The sequence below is a fragment of the Dendropsophus ebraccatus genome, chromosome 5 (genome assembly GCF_027789765.1).
Source record: "Dendropsophus ebraccatus isolate aDenEbr1 chromosome 5, aDenEbr1.pat, whole genome shotgun sequence".
In the NCBI taxonomy this organism is placed as follows: Eukaryota; Metazoa; Chordata; class Amphibia; order Anura; family Hylidae; genus Dendropsophus; species Dendropsophus ebraccatus.
Window position 1 is genome coordinate 123,942,500 of NC_091458.1, and position 26,447 is coordinate 123,968,946.

At 39.0% G+C, this 26,447-nt stretch overlaps 1 protein-coding gene across 4 annotated transcripts in view; it reads left to right on the top strand.

Moving 5' to 3' along the window:
* Window positions 1-12,601, top strand: part of AUTS2 (activator of transcription and developmental regulator AUTS2) — a 1,036,368-nt gene extending 1,023,767 nt beyond the window's left edge. For all 4 annotated transcript variants that reach the window (XM_069971174.1, XM_069971176.1, XM_069971175.1 and 1 more), the window contains 8 exons: window positions 197-226; window positions 1,979-2,050; window positions 5,112-5,262; window positions 6,232-6,309; window positions 6,454-6,537; window positions 8,494-8,529; window positions 8,646-8,859; window positions 9,873-12,601. In XM_069971174.1, the coding sequence (XP_069827275.1) occupies window positions 197-226; window positions 1,979-2,050; window positions 5,112-5,262; window positions 6,232-6,309; window positions 6,454-6,537; window positions 8,494-8,529; window positions 8,646-8,859; window positions 9,873-11,103 (1,896 nt within the window). In that variant the 3' untranslated portion in view covers window positions 11,104-12,601. The remainder of the gene's footprint in view (window positions 1-196; window positions 227-1,978; window positions 2,051-5,111; window positions 5,263-6,231; window positions 6,310-6,453; window positions 6,538-8,493; window positions 8,530-8,645; window positions 8,860-9,872) is intronic.
* The last annotated feature ends 13,846 nt before the right edge of the window (window positions 12,602-26,447 follow it).

Consider the following 26,447-nt stretch of genomic DNA (forward strand, 5'->3'; position numbering starts at 1 on the left):
AATAAATTGTTGCTAAATAGATTTCTATTGGTCGTGATGATGGGTAAACTGACTAATTACTTTAGAAAAGTACTTAATTTGAAAGTAAAATTTCAACATTTCAATACCTTTTCATTAGAAACCAATAAGCATGTGTTAATTCATTTGATTGTCTGAGTGACAGGCATGTAACTGAGTTGTCATCTTCTTTTCACAGTTGACTGATCCTTTCAGGCCTATGCTGAGGGTAAGAATCTATTTTAACATTTCTGAGCACATTAAGCCGACATAATAGATTGATTGATTTATCATGTAGATCATATAATAGCATAAAAATATTCACTGACAATATATAACATAAAAAAATGGTCAATGTAAAAAGTCATAATAAAAAACACATTTTTTTTTACTGTAACATAAATTGTATAGTACACGACCAAATAGACATGACCAAATCTTTGCCTTGTTAGTGTTTTGCCGATTAGGGAATTTTCTGCTATGAAGTCATATTTATGTAAGTGAAGAGTAAAAATTTAAATATGTTGCCATCCATCAATGTATTTGTGCTAAAAACGGCTTGTGTAGACTAAAGGGATTTTAAAAGATATACTTACGTCAGTTTTTGCTGTATCAATTAGCAAGTAAACCAACATAGTTACCTTAAAGCGAGTGTACCATCATATTCATCACTTTGGGATTTTTACCTTAATTGATTGGCACCGTTGCAGGTATGCTGGTGGCATTTTTTAAAATTTTTTCACTGCTTACTGGTTCCTGCAAGAGGCGCCAGTCTTTTCGCGAGCCCAGGCCCACCATGGAGCACTTGTGGTAGGGCAGTTAGAATCAATGGGGCCACATCTTAGGGAGGAGGTTTTGTCACACTGGAGGTCTGCGGCCCTGCCCCCAGTGCTCCGGAGAGGGACGGTGCTCGAAAAATGAATGGTGCCATGCGCGGGGAACTGGGAGGTGGTTAAAATAAAAGGACTGCACCACTGATATCCCCTTGCCGGCGCTGATCCATTAAGGTAAAAATCCCAAAGCGATGTATTACTATGTTATTATTCTACAACACATTAGAAAAATAAATTTTTATGTCAGAAAAAACACATAACTCCACTAATCCCTTATGCCTTATTTAGTATAGCTTTGAAAACCAGAAATGGGTCAAATCAAATCCATGGCTCTAACATCACCCCATTTTAGGGGGTAGATAATATGGGATTATTCTGGTGACAATTTTCATATAAATGGAGGCCAATAGAATCTGATTAGAAGGTGACCATTACCCAAATTATGTGACCACCATTGAGGAGTCTCATCTCCTATACAATTCTCATTATCTTACTTCTTCAATGGGGGAGATTTATCAAACATGGTGTGAAGTGAAACTGGCTCAGTTGCCCCTAGCAACCAATCAGATTCCTCTTTTCTTTCCTCACAGATTGTTTGGAAAATGAAAGGTGGAATCTGATTGGTTGCTAGGGGCAACTGAGACAGTTTCACCTTACACCATATTTGATAAATCTCCCCCAATGACTCTACTCTTAGGGCCCTTTTACATGCACCAATGTGCAATGTAAGCGAGAGACGGTCTTTACATGCCCTATCACATGGGGAGATTGGCCTGATTTTTAAGCAGATCACAGCCAAGTGATCGGCCAAAGTACAAGCATACACTGGCTAATCACTGGCCATATTATACATACGTTGTAATACAGGGCAATATTGGTCTGGTCAGCCGACGTGCTCACTTTAGGAACCATATTACAGAATGTTTTGTTATATATAAGAACCACTGCAATCTGTCCAGCATCCTGTACAATAGTAGAAAAGTCATGTGCAAAATCACAGTATCTTAAGTAACTCAAGGTGCTGCATCAGCCGTTCAGAAATAGTCCCCCAGCCATTTATTAGTTGCCTGCCCAGCTGATACAGTATATATTTTTTATTGTAGTTGTGCTGTGTAATGTTTCATATATGATTGTTTTATTTTACCTAGAAACCAGGAAAATGGTGTGCTATGCATGTTCATATCGCTTGGCAAATATACCATCATCAACAAAAAGTCAAGGTAAGTGTAAAATTAAAATTCACTGTTGGCAGCTAGCTATATAACACATAAATCATGATTATGGCTCATGAAATAACTATACTAGTGGTATGTAAGAAATATACTTAATAAGGCTCTGTGGTGCGAAAGAAATTTCTTAAGATGGGGTTGAGCAGTATCCAAGGTCATTAGGGTGCAAACAAGTCCAGCGTTACAAAGACAGCACCAGCCATACTGATACAATAAAGCATACGTTTATTCTGACTCTCAAATACGGCAAGGACGACATATAAACTTGAAATGTCTATTGCTTAATTCCCCTTGAAGTAGCGCTGCTAGGGAATTAAAAACTTGCCGCTAGTTTCCTCTATTTTAACAAAAGGATTCTTAAATGTTGAAAAATACATTAAAGGAGACCTGTCACCCCCTGTGCCCGGGGTGACAGGCTTCCAACCCCCAGCTAGATCCCTTTATACTAACCTCATCCCGCCGAGTCCTGCTCCCGGAGCCGGTCCAGGGACGGAGATATCCTGGTAAGAAGCCAGGAGATAGGTCCAGCATCCGGCACGGGGGGGGGGGGGACACGTCCTCTTTAAGGCTGAACCCTTACTTGTCTGTATAAAGGTAGTCTCCCCCCCCTTCTTAACATTTTTAAAAATGAGGTTCTGGCACTTGAAGGTTGCTGTAGGATTTTCCGTTTTTGTTTTTGTCCTTTGGACATGTCAGTTTATTTATTGTTTTAATTAATAGTGCCCATTTAAGGCAGAATCGAGCTTTCAGTGGTTGCTATTCCATTTCGTACGTGCATTTTGGAGACAGAAATTTAAATGTATCTACAGTCCTGCAAAAAGGCAACAGCCATTTTTATTGGACAGTTGTCATTTACTGGCAGGTAACGGCCATTATTTCATAACGTATGTTATTATATGTATAAAGGCCAGTATTATAAAATAACAGCCGTGCAAAAATTTGTGGAGATTTTTACAGTGTGTGAACATAGCCTAACAGTGCAATACACTCTTAGAATATGTCACAAACTGATAAATTTCCCCTTTGTGTCCGCATATAATTTTCCATTCCTGTTAATAATAAATAAAATAATTTTCACCTTAAAATTCACAATAAGCTATAGAATCTTAAATGTGTTCTTAACTTTTTGTGTTCTGTGCTGGACTCCCCTCAGAGACTATAGTAACCAAATGAATTAAATAAATAATTAAATAAATAAATGACTATTAAAATAACTGTGAATCCATGGGGGATTGTAAATAGACTCCAGCGATCACCATGGTGTTTTCCCTAAAGAAGATGTGTAGTCAGCTACTTTCATTCAAGAAAATAATATGGTATTGTAAATACTACGGTAAATTTGGAAAGGCCTCTATTATATAAATAAAAATCGGGGCCAATTTTGAGGCTCATTTTATTTAACATTTGACAACATATTTTTTTCTCATAACCATGCCACAGGCTCTATTGTGTGCACTGACATGTCAGTTTCTTGCGGTGCCACTAGGGATCTTGGCAAGAGTGTATACTATGTGTATACACTCTGGCCGGGATTCCCTCAGGTGCAGCACTACATAAGTATCATAGTAACCACGGCCGTTGTTGCAAGTCGGCAACAACGTCTGTAACTATTACGTAGTAAGAACATGGCCTTAATGCATATTAAAGTTTTTTGACTTAGAATATATATAACAGCAGGTCCTGGTGAGTGGAATGGGCTCTAGCTGATGACCATGCTCAGTTGCTAGGCAATCAGAGTTGTTTCCATCTCTGCTACTCATGCCGTATGCCCCTACTTTACCGGATCGGTCCATGGCTCTGCACAGATGTGTTAGGTTGCCTAATGATGCCTAATGTATTTTAATACATTTTGTTTCCTTCTCAACCTAAGGCTATGTTCACACAGTGTAAAGAATTCAGCATAACGCTATGTTCCCACGCTGTAGAAACAATGGTCGTTCCGCCACAAGCAGCCGGTGTTAACGTTATCTGCAGCCGCAATTAATGAACAATTGATTAATGGTTCTTGTAGCGGTACACCCGTTGTTTTTACGAAGTGGGAACATAGCCTTACACTAAATTCTAATTGATACTTCGTTTTTTTACCTCAGCCTTGTTTTATACATATTGCACCTGTAAACTGGCCTCCAGTACCCTGACCACTCTCCTGGTGACGACTTTTGACTCTGTTTCTAACTTGGCTACTAATTCCTGAACAATACTTTTGCTGATCTGTGGCTATCCTAGGGACAGGGGTGGTTTGAATACCTTACATTCATCTTCTGCATCGGCTGCTGCTTCCATGATTCAGCAGACCTTGTTGTGGCCAATCAACCTGGGCCTTTTATGTCACTTCTTCCTACACTTCTTCCAGCATCTACAGTACATAGCTTGGTGGGACTCTTTTGGCCTGTCACGTTTTCATCAGTACTTTTCTTGAACCAAACACTTGGTTCATTAAGACCTGGAAGGAGTAGCTGTGGGTCCAAAAAAAAAAGTTGGCCAACTGTTATCTTAAGTGTATGGCGTTTTTTAAGTCAAAAGACAATATATACAAGATAGAGTAGGGTTATTTTACATAAATGTAAGGGGTTTGGGGCATAACTTGTACCTTGGGCTACAAAAATTACCAGCTCATTTGAGTTTTGTAGGATAAATTATCATTTATTTCTATTACCAATTTAATTTCATTGACATCTAAACAGACTGCACTATGATTCCTTAAACAGTTTTGTCAGTTTGTAAGAATAAAACAGCTAATGTTATTCCCTAACAGGATTGTCAAGTGCAGAACTTTTTTTTCTATTTCAGTTTCAGTGCAGAGGTTCAGTTTTTGTAAGAACATATTTCGTAATTTTGCCTACAAGTCATGTCTCTCCCATTTATCCAGACTAAGCTGTCTGTCACTTCTGATAACATCAGATTTAAAAAAGTGTAATTTCAATTATAGCACATACAAAGATCAGTTTTGCAATTTCAAGGTGTGAATGTGGCATTTTGTATGGTCTTTAAAGCCTCTTTTCTTATCTGCCCACGGGGGAAATCTCAATTCCAGTCATGCTTTTCATTTCAGAAACAGATGCAGACAGATCCACACAAGCTTGATTTTGGCCTGAAGCCTGAGTTTTTGAGCAGACCACCAGGTCCGAGCCTCTTCGGAGCAATCCATCACCATCCTCACCCACATGACTTGGCACGCCCTTCAACTTTGTTTTCTGCTGCTGGTGGGTATTTACCTTTTTATTTAATTACTTTCTGGAAAGACGCTAATGTTCTGCTATAACCTATAGTAGCAGGACAAACATTTACTGTACAATAGATCATGTTTATTATAAGTGCACGAAAGGAGGCAGATTTGATTGAAATAATCATATGCTACTGAATCTATTTTATTTAGCAACAGATTTGACTCCATTTTTAGTTTACTATAATAGTGTTTTCAGAAATGGGGAAGAGCGAAGCACTTTGCTAGCTCGGCAGTTGGCTTATCAGCCTGCTGCCTTTGAACTCTGTACCGTTCTGTGCCGCTCTGCTCCGGGTGCCTGAAAAAGCTGGATCCAGTCCTGGGAAACTGGGAGAAATTTTCCAGGACTGGATTCAGCTTTTCCAGGCTTCCAGAGAGGAACAGAGTTCAAAGGAAACAGGCTGATAAGTCGATTGCCGAGCCAACAGAGCACTTAGGTTTGTTTGTACTGTACATTTACTCATCTCTATTCAGATGGCATATAATGTTTAAAAGTAAATTGACACTAAACTATGAATCCTATATTATATTATTTATAGCTGATTAGACTTAGCCCTAGGTCTGATCCACTTCCATGGTTATGGAACATATTGTCATAGTTACCATCAGGACTCATTTTGCAGAGCCCTGAATACTTTCTCTGTTCTCCAAATAGATCCTGCTGTCGTACTGAACGCAGCATCTGTAGGGTTAACTGCTGGGATCCGAGTGTGGTCACAGCTGCTGTGGCATTGTCGCAGCTCCTGTTCTCATTTCATCTAAGAACATGTCGGGACATCCATATGCAGGAACAGGGGCTTAAAATTGACGTTTGGTCAGTGGTTAATAACCCACTCCTCGAGTATATTCATTAAAAACATTCTCCCCAGACAACAGTAGTCCCTAAAAAGTCTTCCTTTACTTTTTCCTAAAATAAATACACATTTTTTTTTTCCCTGTAAACTTGCAGGTGGTGCACACCCTGTAGGGGCACCTTTTGGTCCTCCTCCTCATCACAGCAATTTTCTCAATCCATCTGCTCATCTTGGTAGGTATTAATTTTATTAATATCCAAAATTTACCTCTAAAATGAAAATATATAACATTTTATGATGCTGTCTTGATTTTCTTTATACTGCATTATGTGATATATAATAAATATAATTGATCTTTTCCCTAACTTTTATTTTAGAACCTTTCAACCGTCCTTCAACATTCAGTGGTCTTGGTTCCGTGGGTGGTAATGCATTTGGGGGCCTTGGCAATCCTTCAGTTAGTAAGTACAACATGTTATTTGTCTTAAAAATGGCCATATTTATGTAGCTGTGATAGAACCATGGAGCCTTTTCCCTTTTTTGCTTGAAGTCTGAACCTGAAATCTCTGCATTTGATTACCGGTGACTGAATAAGTGGATACATGGATACAGTCATGGGCTGTATCTATTATTTCCAGGACTCGCTAGGGATGCATCCAACTTCTTCAGCCAGCAATAATCAAATGCAGAGAGTTCAGGTTCATTGGTTTAAACTAGCCCAAACATGCTTAAATTAACCCAAACATGAGGTTAGCATTTTGAATGGTTAGCACGCATGGGTTAGAAAATGTAGTAAGTGATTGCCGATCCAAATAAATTGGAAGTACCGACTTTTTCTTCCCCAGATGACCTTGTTACATTTTTTTACATTAGGATTTGTCCTGGTCATATTATATGTTCTGGATCTTGGTAACATACCTTAGTTGAGTATTATGCTAGTTGAGAAATGCAGCTTGCCAAGACCAAATGTATAGTAAAAAAAAATTAAAACTTTAAATTGTAAGTGTACTTGAGGGAATTATGTACCTTCATATTTTTTGGACTGTCTGTGATATTTTGTCCTAAAGTATTTGAAACATTGGAAAAAGTCATATGTATGCCAACTACCTAACCAAACACTACCCGAAAGTGAAACATTTATGAACTAAAATATCTATTTAAAATTAGGCATTCTGCTACCTGGTGTACAGGAAATAATGTTTTTTAGGAACTATTTAAAGTGACACTCCCTATTTGCAATATGATGTCTCTACACAGGTGCAAAGGGTAAATTTTGCAGTCTTCATACCTTAAATTATATCATACATCATGGTGCTTGTTCCAGTAAAAAAAAAAAACTTTATCATTTGCAGATTGTGACAACTGGGCAGGGCTTTGCGGCCGCAGCGCTACTTATCCCTGCCCACATCGCCACCGCAGGCCCTGCCCCTCTGTGACATCATCAGTGCATAGGCCCCGTCCCCTCATCGACCATTGGAAGAGCCAGCCTAAAGGTCTAGACCTTTAGGTCAGCCCTTGCGCCAATGATGTCACAGAGGCTTGGGGCTACAATGGCTATGAGGGTAGAGCTAAGTGCCTCTGCGGCCACGAAGCCCCGCCCAGGTAGCACAATTCGCAGATGATAAAAGATTACTTTTTACTGGAACAAGCACCATGATGTATGATATAAAATAAGGTATGAAAACTGCTAAATTTACCCATTACACCTGTGTAGAGAAGTCATAATGAAAAAAGGGTGTGACGGTGTCACTTTAAATTTATTTACAAAGAAATGGGTTAAAGGGATTGCATCATTAAGAAAACTAGATCTAAACTGATTTAAACATCAAAAGATCTAAACATTATGTAAAATGAAACATATTTAAATATACAGGCATTCTGAAAATGTACTGTTTGAGAGATAAAGACTTACTAATTCCATGTGCCTGCTTTGCTTTGATCACATGTTGCCCTTGGTTACAACCTACTAAGGTGAGCCAGGCATGCTCATTATCCATCTCCAGGAAGGGCTGGCAATCGTTCTCCAGTGGAAACATGTGTGCACTGTTGCATGGCAACAGCAGGATCACAGTTCAAAGAATAAACCATGTAAATTATATTACTAAAACCAGCACATTTGTACTCCTTTACATATATGTTGGTGGTAGACATCTTAGTTTACCATCTTTGCTTTATGGCACAATCCCTTTAATAACAAAAACAAATAGGGTAATAGAGACTTGAAGGAAGCTTTTGGTTGTTTGGTTGTCACTATTCTTTGTTCTTTCCCCTTGACCTGTTTTAGATTCTGTTCCCCTACATTTCTATCAAATATTTTCCCAAACATTATAAAATATTGCTTATAGTTGTCTAAGTGCATATGTGAATGGGAACAAAATTTAGGAAAGCTGTCATTTTTCTTTGTCTTTTCTCCTAAGAAACAACCAGACCCTTCAACCACCCCCTCATTATGGGTTAGTACCACTAACATTTTTCCCTTTTCTGCTGCCTTTAAAATATATTATTGGGGTATTGTAATCTTTAGGGTCCATATAAACACATTAACACTTTAACTTTATCTTCTTTATAGCCTCCAATTCAATGTTTAGCCATAAGGAAGGTCCAAATATGCAGAGCTTCAACAATCCTCATGAGCCATGGAATCGGCTTCATCGGACACCACCATCTTTCCCAACACCTCCACCTTGGCTAAAACCAGGTGAACCAGAACGCAGCTCTTCTGCTACTGCTCATGACAGAGATTCTGAGAAAAGAGAATCGTCCTCTAAGGATGATAAAGAAAGGTGTGTAAAATTGAATAATATTTGCCTACAAACATGATTTACAAAGTATATATATCTTGTAAAGACACATTACTTTAAGTAGACATCATTAGAATAATTTGCAAGAATTTTAGAAATTTCTTAATTTTCTTAATTCTATTGTATATGAAATCAAAATGGAGTGGCAAGTTCTTCTCGGAATGAAGCCAACTCTGAAATCAGCTCATCGTATTGTTTTTGGAACCTGTAACCTCAAAGATCAGCTGGTATCACTCTAGGAAGCAGCAAGCCAAGCAAGCTAAATTATTACACAGGGAATTTGTCTCTGTGACCTCCTTTTAACTTAAAGGGGAACTATCAGCCTGTTAGATTTGTCTAACCTGCTGATATGTCCCTACTGCACAGGAGACACCAAGAAGGAAGGGATGTCTCTTACCTTCCTTCTTAGCACCGATCCAATGCAGTTAGTTGTGTGCTCCATGGTCCAGTATCCCCATAGCCCCGATCCGGCCACACTCGGCAAGCCCGCTGCATTCATTATCATTAGAAAGGAGCGGGCCGAATGGGGGCAGAATGGCGCTATGGGGGTGGGCCACGCTCCTAAAGGCTGCTTCAGTGCTTCTTACAGTCTCACTGAACTGCGAAGCACATGACTAACTACACCAGAACGGTGCCAAGGAGGAAAGTAAGCGACATACCTTCCTCTCTTAGCATCTCCTGTGCAATAGGGACATATTAGGAGGTTAGATTCATCTAACCTGCAGATATGGATAATATTTTAATATGTTAATTTTAACATGTCCCATATGGTCAACATTCGTGTGTGTACACTGTTAAAGGGGAACTATGAGCAGGTTAGATTAGTCTAACCTGCTCATAGTTCCCCTTTAACAGTGTACTCACAAGGGTGTTGACCATATGGGACATGTTAAAATTAACTTATTAAAATATCCATATTACAACTTTAGAGAATACAGTTATATTATTTATGTTGTGACTATATAACTAGTTACATTTACATTATTATTTTTTAGGGAAAGTCTGGAAAAAAGGCACTCTAGTCATCCTTCACCAGCACCTGTTAGCCAAGTAAACTCATTAGGACATAACCGCAGTTTATCTGAACAAAGAAGCCACATAAATAATGAATTACGAGATAAAGAAAAGCCCAAAGAACGGGAAAGGGAGCACTCTGACTCATGGAAGGAAAATAACACGGAAGAGCACAAAGCAAAGGATAACCACATTTCAGAAAAAGAAAATATTGTACATGAAAGTAGAGCTGTGGAGGAAGCTAAACAATTATCAAGGGTGCCTTCACCTTATGTCAGGGCACCAGTGATGGAGAGCACTAGACCCAATAGCACTTCTAATCGAGAAAATGAAAGAAAAAGTGAGACTTATGATACCCAAAAGAAAAGTAATGATGTGAAAGTAAAAGAGGAAAGGAAGGAAGATCATGATGTTTTGGTTTCCGAAGGTCCTACCATTCATAGATCTTCTGAACAAGCTCCTCCAATATCTGCTTCAAATGTTCATCCAAGTCATTTAGCATCCATGCCAATGTCTGTGGGTGTAACAGGAATGCATCCAATGAACAGTATTGGTGGTCTAGATAGGACTCGCATGATGACACCTTTTATGGGCATAAGCCCCATTCCAGGAGGTGAACGTTTCCCTTATCCGTCATTTCACTGGGATCCTATGCGAGATCCATTGAGAGACCCTTACAGAGGACTAGATATTCATAGACGTGATCCCCTTGGAAGAGATTTTTTATTACGAAATGATCCACTTCACCGACTTACTGCACCAAGGTTATATGAATCTGAGAGGTCATTCAGGGACAGAGAACCCCATGACTACAACCATCACCACCATCATCATCTTTCTGTTGACCCTCGCCGGGAACATGAAAGAGCAAGTCAGCTGGAAGAGAGGGAAAGGTTACATATGCTTCGAGAAGACTATGAACATGCCCGCCTACATGCAGTTCATCCAGCTGCACTGGATGGTCACCTGCCTCACCCAAGCTTAATCACACCAGGACTTCCCAGCATGCATTATCCCAGGGTCAGTCCTACAGCAGGACATCAAAATGGACTTCTTAATAAGACTCCCCCAACAGCAGCACTAAGTGCCCCTCCACCACTTATTTCTACACTGGGAGGGCGACCAGGTTCTCCCAGAAGGACTACTCCATTGACAGCAGAGATAAGAGAGAGACCTCCTTCTCACACATTGAAAGATATCGAAGCACGATAAGTTCATAAAGGAGCTTATGGACAAATAGCCTGATTGAATATAAATCAGTGCAAGACTTGACATACAATCTTTGTACAAATGTAAAATCTCTAAGAGCAATGATTTTCACTTTTTGTATATGATATGTTGCAAATTTCCATATCTTTTGGTCAATTTAAATGTTTGTCTTTAATTGATTTATTTTACTAATGTAAAGCATCTGGTTGGAAGTGAAGGATATAATCCATGACATCCATATGGGCTGTATCAGACTTATGATATTGAAAGAACATGTAAATATTTCTGTAAAAAAAACAAAACAATTTGCTTCATTGGGTATCGGTTCATATATGCAAAAGGATAGGATGAAAGCTTTACTGTGTACAAATGTAAATAGACATAACATAATACAATAATACTTCTTAAACTGTGCAGTTTACAATGTTACTATTTAAAACACAGTCTGTTTATACTGTGCTGTGTATATTATTAGAGACAACTAAACCCCCCTCAACTATGCAATTATTGTGGAGGCTTTCACTATAAAGCCATCGTAACACAAACGGAACATTTGCCACACTTACACAACTAAAGTCATATTGTCCCTAAGAAGCTTGTGTTACAACATCTTTTGCTTATTTTTTTATTTGTTTTATTCACCCACTTGTATTTTGGATCTCCATTGTGACAAAGAACACAAACAAGTAAATATCTGAAATTAAGGTATAGTACATGTTCCTATCGGTATTTGGCTTGCTTGACGTTAAAAACAATTCAAGTAAAACCTAAGGCAAAGGTAACAGTGGTTACCTTCAACTGGTTGACTTGTCACCTTGTGTCCACCTGTTGTGCTTATTCAGATGTATTGGCTAAGTTATGGCTGACCCACTAAAAACCAACATTCCCCTAAGATGTGTGCACCATATTTCAGTTCACGGTCAGTTATTAAGCCTAGATATTGTTTCCATTTTCTTGATTGGAGAGGATATGACTTTACCTGAAGAAATACCACACATTTGGTTTACTGGGTTGTAAATTATATGTATGAAATAAACATAGTTCATTGGTCTTCTAGTGTATTAAAGTGATCTTAAGTTGATATCCTGTTTTGGCAAAAAGCAAAACAATGAATAAAACTCCCAACAGTTGTTTCTAATAAGCAGAGATCTATTTTAGTAGTCAACTGAAGGTTTAGTTGTGAGCTTCAGATTTTGTGAACTCCAGATGTTGTGCAGTGTTTTTTTAAGGAGCAAATTCTCCCAGAAGAATATGTACACTGGAACAGTAGTGGTAGCTTTCAGTATTGTAAAGAGATTGTTATATACAAACCTTTTGCTGTTTATCTTGTATGTAAGAAATTCCTTTTTAGTACATATGTAAAGGGGAAAAAAAAGAACTGAAAAGGAAAAAAAAAAAAACATAAAAATGAAGCGACTCAATCTTCAGCATGTTCCTCATCAGCGAAGACTTGTGTTATGTAAATTGTGCCATGTTATTAAAAAATGTGAACAAAACTTTTTAGGTGCTTATTTGTGTGCAGTGCCCATCATTGTTTAGAGAGGGGCTAGTTTCTATGCACCAAAGCGTCTTTTTTTTTGTCCCAACCCAACCAACACTAACAATTCCAACTATCAAATATAGACTAATCAGGTTTATTTATTAACGTAATATTTTCCTGCATATTTGCACTAAACGTTATCATCTATCTTACAAATAGTTTTACTTATTGTGCAACTCCAGTAATGGAATAACAAAGGACCTATTGGTTCAAAGAAAAACACGATAAATGACAGTGAATACAATTACGTACATATCATTAACAAATCTGGTTATTTCCGCCCAGTTTATTTTAGCAGATCATTATCTATTATTTTCTAGAAGAGACCAACTTGGAGGGGCGTGGGGGGCTGGCTGTCTGTATAGCATTAGAATGCTGAGTCGCTGGTCCATAAAATACAATAGGAATATGAGTTCACCTATTTTTCTTATTTGCCTAAGGAATCACAAATATGGTAAACTGCTTCACCAATGAATCTAATACCTGAACATTATAAATAATAGGTATAATCTAGGGGAACATAGCTGTTGGTAGAGGGTTAATCTGAGCCTCAATACACACACAGCACCTGCAGCAACCACACCACTCTAAAAAGAAAGCTGTAAATGGGTAAACCTCTTACCGCTCTGCTTCTAGCCTGTCTGTTCTCCTGCTGCATAATACACAGGAATCCATCTTATACAGCTACTAATATAATATTAATAACATACAACTTGCAGTAAGATATTTTCCTTCCAGTATTTACTGGCTATACTATCACTGCTCACGTCATGGTGGTCTTTCCCGACTTTGGAACAGAAAGTCTCACAGAGTTGTCAAAATAGTAAGACCTTACCACTGCCTGTGGATTAGCCAAAGCTGGCTAACTTTATTTGTCTCTATTTCGTAAAGGGCCAGAGCTTTATTGCTAAATCAGAGAGGACTTTATTTCAGAAAGGATCTATATTTTGGATTTCACTTCAAGCATTGACTGTTCAATAATTTCAATAGGATCCCTCCATTGTCAACTGTTCACAGGAGCCTTTAAAAGAGCTTGATGCTGGTAATAGTTCAGTGAAGGCCTAGCCCATTATGTTATATTATAAATGAATAGTGGACTATTGAGTGGAACCATTATTTGGAAATCTTTTTTAGACTTAATATAATACCTTGTTTCCACGAAAATAAGACACCCTCTGAAAATAAGTTTCTTTTTAGCCCACCGCTGTTCTCCCCTACCTTCACCATCCGTTGCAGAGCAGCTGCATGCAGGAAATGAAGACTGTCAGCTGCCACCAACCTCGATGTTCCCTTCCAACAGCCATCACTTGTAAATGTGCAAGCAAGGCATCAACAGGCCCATCGCCTGCCACCAACCCCATTGTCCCCTATCTCCAGATGTAGAGCTGCACACAGTCTCCCATTATCTTGTCGCCTGCCACCTTACCATACACTGTCCCTGCTGTGCTGTACAAGTGTGCTGTGGTGAGCTCCCCCTGGTGTTCAGAAGCCGCCATACCGTACACTCTGTTACTGTTGTGCATGTGACGTGAATTTTTCTTCGTGGAAAAATAAAACATTCCGTAAAAATAAGACTTAATGCATCTTTGGGAGCAAAAATTAATATAGGACAGGCTTGCTTTTATGACATCCTAATTCCCTCTTTCTTAAATTTGTTAAACTAATCCAAGATTTATATGGACTATTGGAAGATTGTGAAGGGTTTGATCACTGGCACCTCCACTGATCACAAGAACTAGGATCCACTGCCCCTAAAGGGAGAAGAAGACAAGCAGACATGCTCAGTTGCAGCTACATTTACTCTCTCTGGGACTGCTGAATACTGTACTTACACTGCTGCTTTTTACACTCGGTGAACAGGTGACCCATGAAAATCATACACTCTCTGATATAATTGTTCTTTATAAAAGGCTATTTATCTGCTCGGTAAAATTCGGTTTAATCGGTAATACAACCACTTTATCACAGCGCTTCATTTCCAGACAGTTATTGGCCTTTACCAACTATTATTCTAGAAATTTACAGTGGGCGCCTGTATTTTGGGAGTCTTAAGCAAACCATATACTGGACATCATGTAGCTGTTAGCTGACAGCAATCTCTCCCAACCCCACTATAAACATTCATACTCGTATTGACTGACCCTGCATGTATATTGCAATGGAAAATGGGAGATTTGACAATATTTCTGTAGACATCTACTGTTTGTGGGGGAGGGGGGGCTGTCTGCTTCCATAAGCATTAGAACAGCAGTTGATCCTGTGGAAAATTGGTGGGTTCAGTGAACTGTAATGTGTATGACCAGCTTTACAGGGAGTCACACAGTCATTTAGTTTCTAGAGCAATCGACGTTTGTTGTAAGTCACTTTTTATATAAGAGACTGTGCATATGTAGTCTAAAAGTTTTGGTGACTAACGCAATTGTTTTCATCACCATTTTATAATTAATTTAATTGTGTATGTCCAACTTTGCAAAAAAAAAGTTCCTCCCAATAGCAGTAACACTGATGATCATGGATAAAGGGGTTTTCTGGTGTAAAAGTATTGATGGCTTATCCACAGAATAGACCATTAATAGTTAATCGGCAGCAGTAAAAATGTACGTTGTGGTAGTGATGGTGCAATGTTACTGCAGTGCAGCTCCCATTTACTTTATTGGGAACTGAGCTGCATTAACCAAGTGCACCACTACCGCAATGCACACAGCTATAGCTTCTGGTTCCCTAACATAGTTTTTTCCTTCCACTCCAACAATAAGCTATTGATGGCAGTCTAGGCTATTAATAAATTACCTCAAAAAACAAAGCAAATTTTTGGGGTTAAATAACAAACTGTGATAATGTAAAAGTGCAGCACAGTAAGAAAGCAGCCACAGGTAAGGAGCCCACTCAGGGGTAAGAACACTGGGGGAGAGTTATCAAGCTGCCTTACAGTGAAATTCTATTTATTATCCAAATCAACCAATCACAGATCAGCTTTTATTTTACCAGAGCCATATGGGAAATCCCCCCCCCCCCAATGGCCTTATTTATCAAACCTAATTAAAACAATTCAATTGGTGCCCACAGCAACCAATCACAGATCAGGTTTTATTTGTTAAACTACTCCGATTGTAATCTATGTTGCGGTTGCTATTAGAGATGAGGCAAATGATTGACAAAGCAATTTTTTAAAAATTTGTTCACAAAAAAAGAAGGATTTATTCACTTGTTTGTGCTGCCCGATGTCTTCTTTTATGTCTTCAGTCATCATGTGGTGGAGTCACACCTCAATTTGCTATGGAGTCCTGTAAATTCTAGTTACGCATCTGAGAGGATCCCCAGATATGGATTCAAAACCACTGGTTTAACACTGGACGTATACTCATTTTCCTGGAAATTTTAAGATGAAAAGCCATTGAGCTTACTCGTCCACTAATCTCAAAAGAACCATAACATGTGTGTCCAAGTTTTAACAAAGATTTTTAAGATTTCAATTGCTTAGTGGAAAGCAGTACTTCATCTCCAACTTTGAAGGTCTTCCACTTAACATATTTAAATTTTGTTCAGGAAATCCACAATGTGACTTTTAGAATCTTCATATTCCATGAAGTAATTGTATTCTGTCGGAGACTGCAGAGGCAGAGATCTCTCTTGCAAAATTAGAAAGGACAGAGTTCCAAATTTGGTTTGTAAATCCAAACTGATTGAGATGGAGATGACAAATTAACATCAGTATCAAGGGCTGTGAAAAATTACATCACAATCTTAACATAAATTGTACTTTATGATCAGAGACAACTTCTGTGATTCCATAAAGGTAAAACACTGAGTTATAAGATCAAGTCCAGTAGTTCAAGTAGTCCAAGAATAAAAGGTTCTGCTTAAAGGATCCCATTAACTTTACATTAATGTCAGCAGGTTTGGCTGTCAACATAAAGGGTGACATTTATGAACGGTCCATCCGAGGTGTACGCCAGGGAGAAGGTGCAGATTCGCCCCTTCTCCCTGGTGTACACCTGCCGTATGCCCCGCTCGCCCAATGGGTGGGCTGAGGGAGCTTGGGGGGACATGACAAGGCGAAGAGGAGGCATGGCCTCCTCCCGCATCTCATTTATCATTTATGCCTGCTTGCAGGCATAAATCATGATCTAAATCTATACCTGCTGGAAGCAGGTGTAGATGTAGTATGTCTGGCGCAGGTTCTGGCGCCCGGCCTGATTCGCTAAGAAGTGTGGACCCAATATAAGACTGGCGTACTTGTACGCCGGTCTTTATAAATCCCCCCAAAGTGCATGGCGCTCAGATGATGTTGGTGAAGACAGGTGTTAGGCATGATGGATTTATACTGCCCAACTTCTTTGAGAGATAAGCCCCACCAGATCTGTCTGACTGGCTTGCTCCTCCCCTCCCTATAGAGAACAAATGACTGTTTGGCACTTCCAAACGTTCATGTAAAGAGCAAGACAGGAGAGAACTGTTAAATGCTAGTTATTGAATTGTAAAGGCTCCTTTAGTGAACCAATCGTCCTTTACTAGGATGAAATTCTTCACCCTGGAAACTGGTAAGTTGACAAAAAAGTTTATATAGATAGATTCCCAATAATGTAATGGAACTTAGGTAACTGGGTAAGGTGTTGCAAGAATAAACACAGTCCTATTTTTTTTAAATGAAAAATAAGAGTATAGTTAAACGAAAATGAGGTCTGGACTTCTGTATTATGTTATGGATGTGTGTGGAAATAATGCATTATCAATCTTAGTAAGGAAAAAAGCTTAAGGGCAGCTTCACGCACACCGTATTGCAGCGGATTTTCTGCTGCGGACCTGCAGCGGATCGGCAGCAGATTTGATCTAAATAACTAAACACAGTATCAAATCTGCACCATCAAATCTGCGGATCCGGTGTGTGTGAAGGCACCCTAAGCAAGGTTTGTCATCCTCTCAGGCACTTCCTATGAGTCATACTTTGTGTAACTAATAATTTTTCATACATGTAGTTTTTGGAGCCAGTATTTGTTCCAGTAGGCACTGAGATTGTTTTCCATCTTCCATTACCCCCATATAACACCTCTATACTGTAACTGAATAAAATCTACAATATAAAGACCAATATTACCAATAATACCACTACCATCATCCTCATATGGTGACTGTATAATACCAGTTGCTAAAAAAAAAAAACAATTATATAAAGATCAATATTCCTCCCATAAGTGCCCATATAAAGATAGTTATTAGCTATGCAGACACTATAAATATTTACAGTGCAGTTACATTCAGTGACTTACAGGGGATGTCTTCTCTGCGGGATTTACAGGTGATGTTTTCTCTAATAGAAGTTGTTCTAATTTTTCATTTTCTCTGCCATCTGGTCCAGGCCATTATGAAGACATCATGAAGACCTCCCTTGGCTTTGACTAATCGCAGCAGAATCTGCCTGACAAACATGTTAGGCTCCTTGCATAGCCCCACACAGAAATAGTGCCCCTTTTGTCCTTTTCATTACCAGCTCAAAGAGATGGCACAAAGTCGAGGCACCCCCTACCACAACCTTCCCTTCTTTGACATACAGGGCAGTCCTGCTGACACTGTGACACCAGCTAGTTACGAAAAGGATGATTTTAAAAGTTTAAAAATGGTGGTCAGTAGCACTAAAGTTTCTTTCAGTTTTATCTCCCAAACACTTTTCTACCAGGATATGCAGCTCTTTATCTGTACCTCAGTAAAGGACAGCAGCAGTAAAAAAGGACAAATAATACTACCCTAGTTACTAGCATTATCACGACAGCAATACCTCTATACTTTTGCTGAATAAAACCTACTATACAGTATAAAGACCAATGTTCCCCCATACAGTACCCATATGATGGTAGATATTAGCTCTACACAGCTTTGTCAGACTTTATAAGTGATCACAGTTTGGTTACATCCAGTGACTCACAGGGGGAATCGTTTCTAGCTGAATTGCATTACATTGCATTACATTTTCTCTAATCAAAGTTTTTGCTTTTTCTTCTCTTCTACTTTTTGCCCAGGCCAAGACTTCTCTCAACCAAGACGAGTCTTACTTGGTTACTGTGCTGGGTGCGTTCCACAGCCTGTCCAGTGCACCAGTCTGCCCACTCATCCACCTAGATTGCTAGCGCTTTGTAACAAATAATAATTCGACTACTCTGCTGGGATTAGGTGCATCCTGGCCTCAGGTCCTGCTCATGTGCAGTAACACTGCTGTCCTGTGCAAGCACAGGATCTGAAACTGTGGTTTATCTAAGTCCTAGCAGGGGACTCAAATGTCCCTAGTCCATCAAACCAACTAATTTACATATTGATTTAACATTATATTGGAAATGGCACAACAGATCAGGATTAAAGAAATTATATTAAAATCAGTGTCATTAGCCTATAGGGCTTTACCAACAGGTTCATATGTGTATGAACCTGTTTCTCTGTAAGTAACCATTTACCCAAGTGAGGAGGAGGGCTACATATTAATGTCATAAATCATAATGAAGTCCCCGTAAATTATTAATTTTCCCTGTATGTCTGCTGAAATCTTCTTCAATAAAGTATTCAAGAAAGTAATTTGTGAAGCATTAGGGGCATAAATGTTAAATACGGTGTGTGCTATGTTGTCAATGGTTCAGATTAAGATGCTAAACAGCCCCTTATTGTCTGGTACAATCTTTATTGGAGAAGGAGTTTTTGATTACTATAATATCTCCAGTGTTTGTTTGTTTGTTTTCCTATGGAGAAATAAAAAAAAAAAAGAAACAAGCACTCCAAACAATGTTATGAGAAGATAGTCAACCCCTTAGGGCATAAACCCACACACCGCATACGCAGCGTATTTACTGGTGCGATACGCAGCAAATACGCAACAAATACGCAGCAGATTAGATCTAAATAACTGAACACAGCATCAAATCTAAACCATCAAATCTGCTGCGTATTTGCTACGTATACGGTGTGTGGGTTTGTACCCTTAAAGTAAATGTGTCACCTAGATTTTCTTCTACTAATTAGAGCCAGAGACTGAAACATGTTTTTTTTTTTTTTTTTTGTCTAATCTGTTTCTACTGTATTTCACAGGGAGCTGCCATTGTCTTATACTGGTGCTATCTGCTGGTGTGACTTGATGCTACAATTCCGGTCACTTTACAGCAGCCTCCTCTTATAACTACAGACATAACAGGAAGTCTCAGCTTAGTTTTAGACCCAGTGGTGAGAATGCAAACTGCACAATTCTAGAATTATTTTATAATATAGATAGAAAATTGAAATGAGAGAAAAAAAATCACCAAAAATTCAAACAATAGGTCATTTTTTGATGACACATGACAAGAACCTAGGAAATATTTTTGTCCCTATTATCCTTCTAGAAGTTTCTTTACTTCTCCATCTACAGAGTCATATATGGACAACACCCCTTATTTAGCCATAAATTATACTGTTTTCTCAGGTTGGTATGATTATAAGACTGGTTTCACACATAGCAGTTTTCGTTTGTTTGTTTGTTTGTAGAGATGAGCGAATATACAGTAAGCACGAAGAGGAGCGCGTTGTTCCTTTCTGTATTCGGCTGCGGCTCTTTAAAGTGTGCTCTGCTCTGTGCCGCTCCCTCCCAGGTGCTGGAAAAAAGATGGATCCCATCCTGGGAAACTGGGAGAAGATTCCCAGGACGGGATCCATCTTTTCTTAGCACCTGGGAAGGAGCAGCAAGGAGCGGAGCACACTTCAAAGCGCTACAGCCCGATTCGTCCTTACTGTATATTCGCTCATCTCTATTTGTTTTAGAAAAACTGCCACAGAAGTAGATCTAATAGAAAAGAGAAGCACAAGTCATACCTTTATATTTTCTCATTTGAATTCACTTCTGGCTTTGGCACATAAACTGTGTGTTTTCGGCCTAATGATACCCGAACTATATAGTTTCCACAAAGTTTGACTAAGGCTGGGTTCACACTATGTTTTTGCAATGCATTTTTTTTATATCAGTTCTTTTGCAAAAAAAAAAAAAAAAAAAAAAACGGATGAAAAAAGAATGAAAGAAGGAACGGATGCATTTGTGTGCATCTGTTTTGATCTGTTTTTCCATTATTTTCCATTATAAAAAAAAAAAAGATCAAAACTGATCCATTTTTTTTTAAAGTACACAAAAATGTCGTCGACCTCATTTTTGTGTCCGTTAAAAAAAACTGATCCGTTTTGAGCCTTTTTTTTCTATAATGGAAGTCATTGGAAAAAAACGGATCAAAACTGATGCACACAAATGCATCCGTTTTTTTCATCCAACTTTCAAGAAAAAATCTGACCCCTAAAAATTTTCTATTAATAGATCTGCATTGAGGTTGCATTGAGGTCCATTTGTTGCACTTTAATCTGTAGTTTCTAGTGGTGCCATGTTTGCATAAATTGAGGCCAAAAAAAGCAATTTTAGGATTTTGTATTTTTTTTTACATTTCCACCACTTAGCGTGCACTTTTGATAGCATAATGTCGGAGAGACATGTAGAAAAGAGGTCCAACAGGGTAATCTTGGTTTTCAATATATTAAAAAGAAAAGGAACAGCGCACGGCGCACATAGTGTGATACTGCAGAGCTGGATTTGTGTGTATCTATGAATAGGTGTTGCTCACCTTGGGGGGTCACGCTACGAGCCTGACACCGCCTGATGCTTTGTAGACATTTGTTTTTTCCGCTCGCTGCCGATCCGAGGGTCTGAGGAAATCGGTCAGGAAATCAAAGAGAAGATTCATTCATCAGAGACAGGATGTGTGGAGTACTCTGAGGCCAGGCACAGAGCGACTTGTTCAAGGGGTTCATGATGAAGGATAGGAGTCGTAGTACAAGATTCTCTTGTAATAAAGAAGGGGGAGAATCTTGTACTACGACTCCTATCCTTCATCATGAACCCCGTGAACAAGCCGCTCTGCACCTGGCTTGAGCCCTTTTGAGGATTCTGGGCTCTCCATCGTGCCTCACACAATATCTACTTACCAAGGTCTATTTGTGCTGCTGACTCCAACAATTGTTTTGAAGCTCTGATGTCGGAGATTCCACAGTAAACCCAATTAGATATACGAGGGGGTTATGTCCTCCACGCCGATATAAACACTCCTGTGCTACTATAAAGCAACAAATTTAATTCATAACAAAGTAAGCACTTAGGAACTAAAACATAACTTTTAATCAAGATCAGAATAAAAAAAGAAGGGTATATATAACCCAAATAAATAGAATCACCAATCTGAATCAAAATCACCGCACTTAGGAAAATAACAGTGTAGATGTATAAACAATGGAACGTATTGAAAGGGAAACACACGAGAGGACAAGGTGCACTCTGTCCACTCCTAGATTGTGATACTTTCCCTACCTTTTGGGGTGACCCACCTCCTTAAAAGGGTGGCCCCAACCACGATGACGTTCCCTTCCCTCCTCTAAGTGCAGGACAAGACACAAACAGACACAAAATGTGAATCACACAAAATGGGGTACCACACCAAACCAATATTAAAAAAAGAATCCAACGCGTTTCACCTGTACAAATAACAGCTAGGGGCATTACATCTTGGCACCAACTCCCTTAGGAGTGCACTGAACATCTGCAGCAGGATGCCTGTTCCACCATCGGGACGCTATTGATAAGTATTGCTGGTTTTCAGACACATGTATGCTTTGTGCTATTGAGCATTTAATAATAATCCAGTGATACTAGGATGCAGCTATTGGTTGCTTGACTGGGCTAATTGCAACAGTATACTGTATCTTAGCATGCCCAGCATATTCATGTAAATGATCATTTTCTGCTATATCCTGGCATTTGGGTACTGACTCCCAAGAGTCCTATTGATGGTATTCACTTGCTGTAATACTTAGGATTTCTATTGTCCTGATTACTAGTACTGGCATCATCCCATGTGCATTCTGAGACACACATGTGTCACTGAGCTACTCCTCAGCATTATCCAGCAATCCACTGGAGGTGGTGCAGGTGGTTTTGCGCTGTACATCTATTGCACTACATTTTCTTTTGTTGTTATTGTTTGTTGTACACCACTATATCCCTGATGATCCTGTTATTATTTGTACAGGTGAAACGCGTTGGATTCTTTTTTTAATATTGGTTTGGTGTGGTACCCCATTTTGTGTGATTCACATTTTGTGTCTGTTTGTGTCTTGTCCTGCACTTAGAGGAGGGAAGGGAACGTCATCGTGGTTGGGGCCACCCTTTTAAGGAGGTGGGTCACCCCAAAAGGTAGGGAAAGTATCACAATCTAGGAGTGGACAGAGTGCACCTTGTCCTCTCGTGTGTTTCCCTTTCAATACGTTCCGTTGTTTATACATCTACACTGTTATTTTCCTAAGTGCAGTGATTTTGATTCAGATTGGTGATTCTATTTATTTGGGTTATATATACCCTTCTTTTTTATTCTGATCTTGATTAAAAGTTCTGATGTCGGAGAGACATATAAAAAGTTTTGATTGGTCTGGGTCTGACTGATTGTGAGAAGCAGCGCTCAGAGGATTCCTCTCCCCGCTCAGAATAATGTGACAAGACGGCCTCATAATCATAATGTAAGTCTATTAGGCACATCTTTTTCAATCGGTCAGGATCCAAACACTAAAACACTGCATGATTAAAAAAAACACAAAAAACTTTTTACATGTCTATCTGACGTCAAAGGGAGGAACTGAATTGCCAATAAGAAAAGGAGGTAGAAGCTTTCCGGCTCATTGGATACCCCCTGTAGAGAATAGATTTGGTAGATGGTGGTAAGGGCTTACTGGTACAATTACAACCCACTATGGCTGCTAATTTATGTACATTTTTATATGATTTAGATTAGTAATAGATTGCAGTGCACTTGCAGAAAGGTGGTTCTTCTCAGGTCCTTCTCCACACTACATAAAAAATATCAGACTATAATGCACACTCAGAATCTTTTTGAAATTCATTACCAAAATGTATTTATTTTTTTTTGTTTTGTTTTGTTGTTTTTTTTTTTTTCAATTCAGTTCACTAATGATATTTTTTCCTGCTGCCATTTGGAATGGGGAGATTACTCTTTTGTCAGTTTGGCCAAAACATATCCCCTTTTGTAGAAGATTTGGCACAAAAATGTCTGAGCCAGACTTTCTAGACTTATTTAGAGGGCAAGTAAGAAGAATGTATCAAGGTGTGGGCAAAAATGCATCTCAGGTATGTATAGTACCACGCACCAACACACACACACCTTTTTTTTTCTTCTTGTTTTCTGTTGTACTATTTCATTCTCTCTCTCTCTCTCTCTCTTTTTTTGTCTTTGCACAATGAGAAGGGACATTTTGTACAGTTGTTCCAGGAATTGCAGTGGTAATTACTAATATTTTTCTATCTTTATTTTTTTTTGTTAAGCTGTATGAATTAAATAATAAAGATTACTTTTTTTGGTGTTAACCACTAACTAATAATTTTATGTTTATTTTCAGATATCTTATGTTGGTGTATTTCGCTTGGATGTCCTTGGAAGTTTTTGATAATTTATTGTTTTATTGGACCAGAAACTATGACACTAACATGTATATCCATCTCTCCGTCTTTTTTCCTAATACAAAGGCCTCCTGCAGAATGTTGATCTACAAGTAGGCCTACTAGACAGCTGCATGGACCATCCTCAAAATGTACCTTTTTGAAACTGGGCCTATTGGACTCTTGTATTGGCCTACCAGACTCCTACTGATCTTTCTCCTACTGTCCCTTCAGCTACATATTCCCTATTTAACTTTTTGACTTGAACTGGGAGGGGAGGGGGGGGGGGGGCTCAAGGGACATAAAAAAAAATTGGGCTGATCAGAGTGGCAGCTTCTCTTCCAGCCCCTTCAGTAGCAGTGCAAACGTGGGGCCATTCTCTGCAAGTCTTTTTGTGGCTGGTGTGTGGGGCTTGTCTGTGCTGATATACTGTTGGTGCCTATGCATAAATAGGCCCCCCAATAAAGATCCTGTCTAATGTTGCTAGTCCCCCTCCACTTGCTCAATGGCCACCAAATAAGATGTAGGAGTAAGCTCCTTTTTTCTCTTCTGAAGATCACTGTGTTTCGCAAGAGTCCTCCTTTCCTATTCTGTGTAGATGTATTAAAAAAAATGCTGTTCAGTATTAGAAAAATATGGCTGCTGTCTTTTTAAACACAGCGCTACTCTTTTTCAAAGCTTACAGTATATGTAGTCTCGACACTTAACCCTATTTACAATGTATTCAGAATGTCTTTAGACCCTTTTACTTTTTCACATTTTATGTTGTTGCTTTGTGCTAAAAATGAAATAAAATGTCCCCGATCTGTCTGCACTCAATACTGCATAATGACATTGTTAAAATAGAATGTAAGAAATCTTTGAGACTTTATTGAAAAGAAAAAAAATAAAATATAGCACTGACATAAGCATTCAGAGCTTTTATTAACTATGTATGTAAAGTACCTTTGGCAGTAATTACAGGCTCCAGGCTTCAAGGCTATGATGATTTTTAACTTTTCTTGAAATCCTAAATTGGGGCTGTCATTGGGCATCCATTGTCAGGTCTCTCTAGAGATGTTTGAAAAGGTTCAAGTTAGGGACCTGGCTTGGCCAATTAGGGAGATTTACAGCTCCTATTTAAAGGGGTTATCCAGCACTACAAAAACATGGCCACTTTTTTCCACAGACAGCACCACTCTTGTCTCCCCACCCAAACTGTAGACAAGAGTGGTGTTGTCTCTGGAAGAAAGTGGCCATGTTTTTGTAGCACTGGATATCCCCTTTAATCTTAAATGTGTTCCTTTCCTTAACCCTGACCCTTTCCAGCCACTAAACATACTCCCTAAGCATAATGGCATGTGATGGACAGTGCCTGATTTCCCAGCACTGTCAGTTTGAATAGGTTTACATACTCTGAGTGGGAAGAAAGTATATAAACACCATCCCTTTAACCTGATGTGGACTGGTGAAAACTTTACCAGTCCGCGCTTCGGCCTGCGTCTGTGGCTCCCGACTCCCTATTGTCCCATTCAGCCAATCAGTGGTTGCGGCGAGACAGCGCACTGATTGGCTGAGCGGGATGTCAGGGAGTTGGAAGCCATAGAAGCAGGCCGGAGCGTGGACGGTTAAGGGGGGCAGTGTTTACATACTCGCAGATGGATGAAAATTCCGCTGTGAGTAAGTAATCCTATTCAAAACAGTGCCGAGAATCTCAGCGAATTTCGCTGCTAGCTCGCAGTGTGAAATCCGCTGCGATTCCGCTATGTGTGAACCCAACCTTATAGTTAGGTTAAGTAAACAGCTCTACTACCAAAAGCAATTCTCTTAAAAACAAATCCCAATGCACACTTAAAATCGATTTTTTTTTTTAACAAGTTTACCAGTATATGATAGGAGAGAACTCTTGGGATTTGTTTTTATGAGAATTGTTTTTGGAATTAGAGTTGTTCACTTTAAGAGATCTGCTCATTTAGTGGTGTCATCATGCACCTGATGCCTTTGGTTTTCTATGCCGAACTATAAAGCAAATTTTTATTCTTATCCTAGTTAGCCATGAGCAACGGTGTCGGAGGCACACCGAAAACGTGTTGGCGTTAATTCCAGATTTTGTACTTGTTTACTTGGTGGTTTATCAAATAAAACTGGATTTACACAATTCCAAGATTTGCTGAATGTCTCATCTGTATCTGTGCTGCTTTGGAGTGGGAATCTGTGCAAGCTGTGATCAATGCAGTAAGCTGGTTATTTTCTCTTTTATAATCAGAGAATAGAACAGGTTTATTATAATTCTTGCACAGAATGATCTCCCTGACCTCCAATAGAGAAGAAAGTTCA